The sequence below is a fragment of the Prionailurus viverrinus genome, chromosome B3 (genome assembly GCF_022837055.1).
Source record: "Prionailurus viverrinus isolate Anna chromosome B3, UM_Priviv_1.0, whole genome shotgun sequence".
Classification (NCBI taxonomy): domain Eukaryota; kingdom Metazoa; phylum Chordata; class Mammalia; order Carnivora; family Felidae; genus Prionailurus; species Prionailurus viverrinus.
In genome coordinates, this window is record NC_062566.1 from 94,051,381 (window position 1) to 94,059,517 (window position 8,137).

An 8,137-nucleotide genomic window follows, 5' to 3' on the forward strand; every position below is an offset into this window, starting at 1 on the left:
TTTTGGAATGCAGTTCCTACTTGAAACAAACAAAAAAGTATAGACTCTGTAATATAGGGGCAAACCTAGGAGGAATCTATAAAAATGAGAAAAAATCATTAGACTCCCAAGAGTAGCTTGCTTTCTGAAATTAAAATTTTAAAACTCTTAGTGTCAACTTTATCTTGAGAGAAATATATTTTGAAATATAAATATGAGAGTTGGTAAAGTCTGTTTTTTGTGGGGGGAGGAGGTGTTTCTCGAGGTCCATAACATGTAGTCCTCAGTCATGACCTATGCTGAATTTTACCTTCATTCTGAAGATTCTTCCGAAGGGGCTATCCTTTACCTTTCTACTAGAGAAAATTCCTCCACATTTCCTGTCTCTGCACCACGGGCCGATGTAAAGTGGAATAACTTTAAATTTGTGTTTATTTTTTAGCTTAGGTAGCACCGAATACTACACTTTTTTTTTTTTTTTTAACCAACCACATACTTATTGGGGAATTTCAGTAATCAATCTCATTTGTGGAGTGATGCTCCAAGGACTAAACTATTTTTAAAATTCACATTTTTGTCATTAAAAATACTTCACATATCTCCTGTGTGATTATTTACCTTCATCACTCTTAGCAATTAATGAGATGTTATTTATCTATCTAAAATTTGAATTCTTATTGTGCATAACACTATGGAAGAGCTTAGTAGTAGGAGGTTAAGGACCCTTACAGAAATCAGATATTCCATAAAGCTGATGACAGCAGCAGGTACAAATTCCTGTGAGTAAATGAAAAAGAAAGGTTACTCCTAGCAGAGGGATCTGAGAAGGTTTTAGAGAAGGGGGCAGTGACTTAAGTCTTTAAGAAGGGTAGGATTGGCCAAGTAGAGTTGGATGAAAGGGCCACTTCAGGAAAAGGGAACAGGGACTAAGAAAGGGGGAATTAACACATGAGAAAGATAATAGTTCTCCAAACTGTCAAGACTTTAGACCTTCGAGTACAATTTCACAGAGTTTGAGAAATAGTGAATGGAATTACTTGAACATGAGTCTCTCTTTTTCTTTTCATTTTTTTAGGCTTATATAAAGATCTATCAAGGTGAAGAATTACCACATCCCAAATCCATGTTACAGGTATTTATTCATCAAGAGGCGTGACATTTTTAAAAATACTTGTTACTAAAGCTAAGCTTTCCTTAGCTTTAGGCTATGCTAAGCTAAAGATAAGCTCCAATCCAGCCGTCAGTAATTGCCAAATAAACATGGTGGAATGATTTATTGGAAGGTTATTTTTCTGTTAACTACCGTTTGTGTGTTCAGCTAAACAGTGTTGTATACACATAGAGGAGCTTCACTTGTGCTGACTATACAAACACTTTTTTTTTTTAAGTTTATTTATTTTGAGAGAGACAGACTGCAAGTTGGGGTGGGGGTGGGGGTGGGCAGAGAGAGGGGGAGAGAGGAATCCCAACAGGCTCCACACTGCCAGCACAGAGCCCAGAGGGGCTCAAACTCATGAAACTGTGAGATCATGACCTGAGACGAAACCAAGAGTCAGATGCTTAACTGACTGAGCCACCCAGGCACCCCAACATACACTTTATACCAAAGAGTTCTCATTCTCTTTGTACAAAATTAGTTTGGAAAATAGACTCATACTGTGGTTTAGATTCACACATGTTAACAAGTAGAAAAGCAGGTCCAGGTTTTTAAACAAGTGGTCTCTATAAACATTTAAGGAAGGAGAAATTAGCTTTTTCTTTATTAAAAAAAATTAAGTTGTTAATAGTTCCTTTTTGTCAGTGATCCATTGTTCTATCAGTATCAATCTTTAAACTTAAGACATATTTATATATATATTAGTACAGATAAAATGCACTGTATATTATTTCCCATGTGTTTGGGTTTATAAATTTCCCCCCCACATTTGGTGAGAGGGTTAAAATTATTTTTAAGAAGAAAATTCTTCCAAATGAAAATTCAGTTTTAGAACTGTGACTTACTGAGTAAATTTCTGTGTTTTATGTATTTTGAAATTTTAATTTTACCAGTTTTTAAAAATGTAGTGGAAATACTTCAATACTTTCAAATTATTTCATGACCTTGTGTTCTTGTACATTTCTTGCACATGATACTCAGAAATGAGAATTGCCTGTGAGAGTTTAATATGAATTCCATTTTACATCATATTTTGTACTTTGTCCAAAGGCCACAGCAGAAGCTAACAATTTAGCGGCCGTAGCAACTGCCAAGGATACATACAACAAAAAGATGGAAGAGGTAAGAATTAAATAATATTTTAAATTATGTTTTAAATAAAATCAGTATTTCTTCCATGAGATCATTCTTTTTTTTTCTTCCAAGTTATACTGTCTACAAAGGAGTGGTTTTAACTTCTGCTTTCTCAGCCTATGTTTATCACATTTCTATTTATTATATTCCTAAAGTATTTTTTAGGAAAGGAACACTATGTAGGCATAGTGTTAAAACACTTTTTACAAAACATAGTGTTAAAACATATTTTAGATATGTTCTCTCTATATTAGAGACACTTTTCTTATTTTTTTTTTTCTGGCCATTTCTTCCCACTATTTATAAGTTCTAGTGACTAATATAATGTGCTACCATCTCCACTACACTTCCCTTCTTGCAACAATTCTAGTATTTCTATCTTAACTATAAAAACCTGTTAGGAAAAAAAAAGAAATTAAGCCTCAAGGGCCAATATTTCTACATACTATATTTCCTCTTTTTAACATTCCGAATTTGGGTGCATCGAATAATTACTGTATATACCTACTAATTGGATAGGTTTTTTCCCTCTGAAAATGTTCTATGATAAAGATTACATCCAAAGTAGCTGGAGTCTTAAGTCAAGAGAAATACAGTATATGGAATAGTGTTCACACCATACCTAAACGGTACTTAGAGTATGTACTTGGTATGCTTTATGTAGTTAAATCTCAAAAAACCAAAGTGAAAGGTATGGGTGACTGAGATTTCCCTTGTAACTTTTGAAAAAACTCCAAATGTGGTCCAAGAACATTTAATATGCTTTCATTTGGTCTCTTGAAGAAAATACTGAAAGGGCTCCATTCAAACAAAATCAGTAAAACTGCCAAAGAACATGTTTTTCATAATTTTACTTTAGAGTTTTATAGCACTACTCATTGTTTTAAGCTAAACCTCATTGGTTAAAAATACTTCAGTGTAGTTAGAATAAATTTCCTAGAAGAACTTGTATATAAGTAGTTTATTTGAATTTGGATTCATTCTGTGAATGAACTCAGTTTGCAGTTCACTTTGTATCATGCGTTTTCATCTTGAGGAACTTGGATTAAGTCTTGGATATTCTTTCCCAGGTGAAAAAGAGAATAAAAATTAAGAATGGCTTTATATAAGTCACCTATAAAGTACCGGTCCCACTTACAGTGATGCCTGATAATGGAGGGTGCAAATGTGGGTTGACAAAACATAAAAGTAGACTCCTTCCATGTTCGAACAAATTCACCTAGCTAAGTGGAAGATTTTGACACAGTTGTGAATTTTACTCTGCATTGCATAAATGGCACTTCTCTATCTGATACAGATTTGTGGTGGCGACAAACCATTTCTGGCACCTAATGACCTACAGACCAAACATTTGGAGCTTAAGGAAGAATCTGTGAAGCTATTCCGAGGGGTGAAGAAGATGGGTGGGGAGGAATTTAGCCGGCGTTACCTGCAACAGCTGGAGAGTGAAATAGATGAACTTTACATCCAGTATATCAAGCACAATGATAGCAAAAATATCTTCCATGCAGCTCGTACCCCAGCCACACTGTTTGTCGTCATCTTTATCACTTACGTGATTGCTGGTGTGACTGGATTCATTGGCTTGGACATCATAGCTAGCCTATGCAATATGATAATGGGACTGACTCTTATCACCCTGTGTACCTGGGCATACATCCGGTACTCTGGAGAATACCGAGAGTTGGGGGCTGTAATAGACCAGGTGGCTGCAGCCTTGTGGGACCAGGTAGGAATACATTTCATCCTTTTCAACGAATTTCGGCACATTTTTGAATGCCATCTGTTTACCAGACACAATGTAAGATGTTGGAAATAAACAGGTGAAAATGACTTGGGCCCCAGTCTTCGTGGGCTTTAAAATCGGTCAGGATGGCCAAACTGTAATACAATATGTGAAGTCCCACACAACTGTTTCCCAGTCAGCATTTCAGTATTTTCAAATATCCGTGGATTAGGCAGTGGTTTTTTACTTTTTGTCCTAAAAGTTAAAGATGTTAAGCACAGCTGAATTTTTTTGAGCCGATTGTTATTTATGTGTTAAGATTACTTCATACTTAAAACCCATCATTTGGCTAGAGTTGGCTTGGTTAGGGGTGTATGTGAACCACTATCCTAAGTTGTTGTATCACTGTCTCTTTTAGTATAATCTCCTGAAAGCAAGATCTGATTGCTTTAGATTGTCTCTATTTGAGCTAGACATTTGTACCGGGCCACAGGAGTCCAGGTCAAACTCTGGATCAGCTGCTGATCGGTTGGTTGTCCTTTATGTTTCAGTTAACCATAACCTAGAGAGTCAGGGTCACTGTGGCCTATTGTTCAAATAACTGATTATGGGTAGGGAAGACAATAATAAACACACCTAGAATAACAATGAACTCACTCTATCATCCTGGAAGGGTCTTCAGTACCTCATGAAAATTTAGGGGCATTTAGTGAAGCTAAAATAGAGATTCTTCATAGAATTCTGGAGTTAAGACTTTTGAACATTTATGTTCTGCAGGTAGTAATGGCTACAATTATTCCAGCATTTATACTTACATACACTCTTTAGAATTGTAACTAATGAATTTACCATGTGCCTTTGAAGAATCTAGCTAAAATAAACTAATGGTTGCACTGTGGGTAAAGAATGAATGGATCCTCTGACACGGTCTCAAATAGCTCCTCAACCTCAGAAGAGTGAAGAGGGGCTATTTGAGGTCAATTCCAAGGACCTCCTAGAATATGATGCTGAGCCCTATGAGAAATATAGAATTGGGTTCATCAAAAAATTCAGATAAAATATATAATCTGAACTAAAAATATTTGCAGGAGTATTTATTCTTAAATGCTCATAAATATTGTAAAGAGTTGAATTATCATAATGCTATTAATGAAGCAGGATATATACTTTTCTTTTTTCCCTTTTAAACTGCCTTTGCCACAGGGAAGTACAAATGAGGTAAGTTGAATTTTTTTAATTAAGAGCTATATATTTATAAAAATTACTATGTTCTTATTTTGTAAACTAGCCATTAATGGATATCTCAATATAGATTAGAGAATCTCTGTTGACAACTGCTGTGTTCCAAGATTCACAATTTTAACTATGAATTTTTAACATGGTTTTAAATAATCTATTCCAGACATCTTATGTGATTTGATCAGGAATATCATGTGTTGTTTTGTTTCCTGAATGTGTAGAAAATTTTGAAAGAATTTTTTAAATGTTTATTAGAGAGAGAGCATGTGCACACACAGACGTGTGAGGGAGTGAAGGAGGGGTAGAGAGAGAGGGAGAGAGAATCCTAAGCAGGCTCCATGCTGTCAGCATGGAGCCTGATACCACGGGGCTGGCTCTCATGAACTGTGAGATCATGACCTGAACTGAAATCAAGGATTGGGTGGGTGCTCAACCAACTGAACCGCCCAGGTGCCCCCCCCAAATCTCCAAATTCTGCAGTTACAACATTGTGTATTTTGTTGTCCTGGGAGTGCAACAAAATACAGTTATGAATCTTGAGGAAACTTAATTAGTAGAGAGTATTTAAATGGAACTACAACCTTTAGAAGTTGTTTTTAATTTTGGCTTTTGAGTGACCGTTACCTTTACCACTGTAAGCAGGTTCCGGGCCAGTGTGCAGTGTAACTTTCTTAGCATACCTCAGACAGGACCTGTAAGTTGTTCATATCTCCTGCACATGGGCAAAACTCTGTGTCTGAGGAAAGAATCTGAGCTTGCAGGAAGGAATCATTTGTTACATAAGAAAAACGATCTCTGTGGAGTTATTCTGGTCATTATCTTCAGGAAGCAAAACTGATCTTAACGAGAGATAGCACATAATTCTTTCCTCAGTTTTTGCTGTTACATGTAACTGAAGTATGTCCTCTAATTAATATCAATGACACATTTAATACAGGTCAATAAAGAATCATTTTATATAAAATTCAGTAAAACAAATTCATTAAAAAATAAAAGCAATCTAAGCTTTTAAGAGAACAGGGATTAAATTGAATGTTAGAATCTAATATGATAGATCTAGGGCAACACCATTTATGCATTTATACCCATATGCATTCATAAAACTGATGATGGTATTACTTAGACTTAAGAAAACAGCCATAGAAACTTCAAAAAGATAAAAAAAATAATGGAATTTCCTGGGCATTGGTTACTATTTAGAGGATATCAAGCTTTTACCCAGCTTTTAAAAATATTCAGACTCAAGGGTTGCCTGGGTGGCTCATTCGGTTAAGCGTCCAACTTCGGCTCAGGTCAAGATCTCACCGGTTTGTGGGTTGAGCCCTGTGTTGGGCTCTGTGCTGACAGCTCAGAGCCTGGAGCCTGCTTCAGATTCTGTCTCTCTCTCTATCTCTCTCCCCTCCTCACCCTCTCTCTCAAAAAGAAATGAATATCAAAAATACGTATTAAAAATATTCAGATTCTTTACAGACCAGAATTACATCAGTAAGTTGATTTTAACTGGGTGTTCAATATGTGAAAGTGCGAGGGGGGAATGAATCTTAGACTTTTGCTGAGGGGGAAAAAGGACAAAAATATTTATGGACACTTATGTAAAGCAGTATGTAAAAATTCATATGATTCAAACACTGTTGACACAAAGAACAATCACAGTTTTAATGAGCAAAGGCTTTCTGAGGTAATGCTTCTGAAAAACGTTTTGTAAGATATAAACCAAGTAAGGGAAACAAGGCAAAAGAGCATGTTTAACTGAAGGATCCCAGTGGCAAGGGGAGGGCAACATGTGCTTATTTACATGACCATATCAGGAAATAAGGGACAATAAAAATGGCCCCATTCTGAAAAACCTGTAAGGAAGCCCAGAGAGCAAGTGACCTACCTGTGTATAATAAAGCATCTATTGGCAGTCAGAGGTTATGAGCTCCTCTAATTCCTCCAAAACCGATAATATGCACAATGAGTTCCCAACACATTCCTCAACTGGAACACAGTGTTTAGGAAGCTCTGCTCCAAAAGGTGTGCAAGGTAAAAGGAAATGCAGTCTGAGAATAAAACATTTACCACAAAGATCAATCCACAAAAGCAAAAACGCATACACAGTGGAGAGGTGAAGATACTTTTGAGTTCTAAGATTATTAGTTATGAATTTATATCTTATATAGATTAAAGATCTAAAGATTCCACATTTAGCATGCTAAATTTTATATAGTACCATAAACTACACTAAAAAGGAAAAATTTTATATCTCTGTTTATACTCTTGATTCTTATATTTCTAGGCTTTATACAAGCTTTACAGTGCAGCAGCAACCCACAGACATCTGTATCATCAAGCTTTTCCTGCGCCAAAGTCAGAATCTACTGAACAATCAGAAAAGAAGAAAATTTAATCTAAATTTTTAGAAATACAGGTGCATGACCAACTGTCAGTTAAATACTCAGTTTTCTGTCTCCATGCAAACATTCAAAGTGCTCCTATCAGGACAGAGTAAAATGCCGAGCTCCTCTGAAAACTTCGAAATGGTTTAGTTCTTTTACTTCAGTGTTTAATAAGCAGATGTATGTATGCATGGTTATATCACTTTGTTAACATGTACAGTTTCCTGATTTTGTCTTCAAATATGCTGTTATAATTTCAAGTATTTGTCTATTTATGATGACAGTACATGTGTTCTGCTTGAATTTACTAAATTCTACTACTGGGTTATAATTAAACCATGTAGTAATATTACTCCATGTTTGGATATGCTCATTTAATTTCCACAGAAGAATTTAAAACTTATTTCCCATAGTCATCCATTTAATCATAGCATCATAACTCAGCAGGCTCATAACTCAGCAGGCTTGATTCAATCTATGTCATCTTCTATATACCATGAGCTTTTATTTTTAAAGACATTTCAG

General features: G+C 35.6%; 1 protein-coding gene across 3 annotated transcripts in view; it reads left to right on the plus strand.

Moving 5' to 3' along the window:
• Positions 1 to 7,749, plus strand: part of ATL1 (atlastin GTPase 1) — an 83,866-nt gene extending 76,117 nt beyond the window's left edge. For 2 of the 3 annotated variants that reach the window (XM_047861726.1, XM_047861728.1), the window contains 5 exons: positions 1,055 to 1,111; positions 2,186 to 2,257; positions 3,567 to 3,998; positions 5,199 to 5,213; positions 7,513 to 7,749. In XM_047861726.1, coding sequence (XP_047717682.1) covers positions 1,055 to 1,111; positions 2,186 to 2,257; positions 3,567 to 3,998; positions 5,199 to 5,213; positions 7,513 to 7,623 — 687 coding nt within the window. In that variant the 3' untranslated portion in view covers positions 7,624 to 7,749. The remainder of the gene's footprint in view (positions 1 to 1,054; positions 1,112 to 2,185; positions 2,258 to 3,566; positions 3,999 to 5,198; positions 5,214 to 7,512) is intronic. The other variant, XM_047861727.1, reaches the window with a different exon arrangement.
• Positions 7,750 to 8,137: the final 388 nt, after the last annotated feature.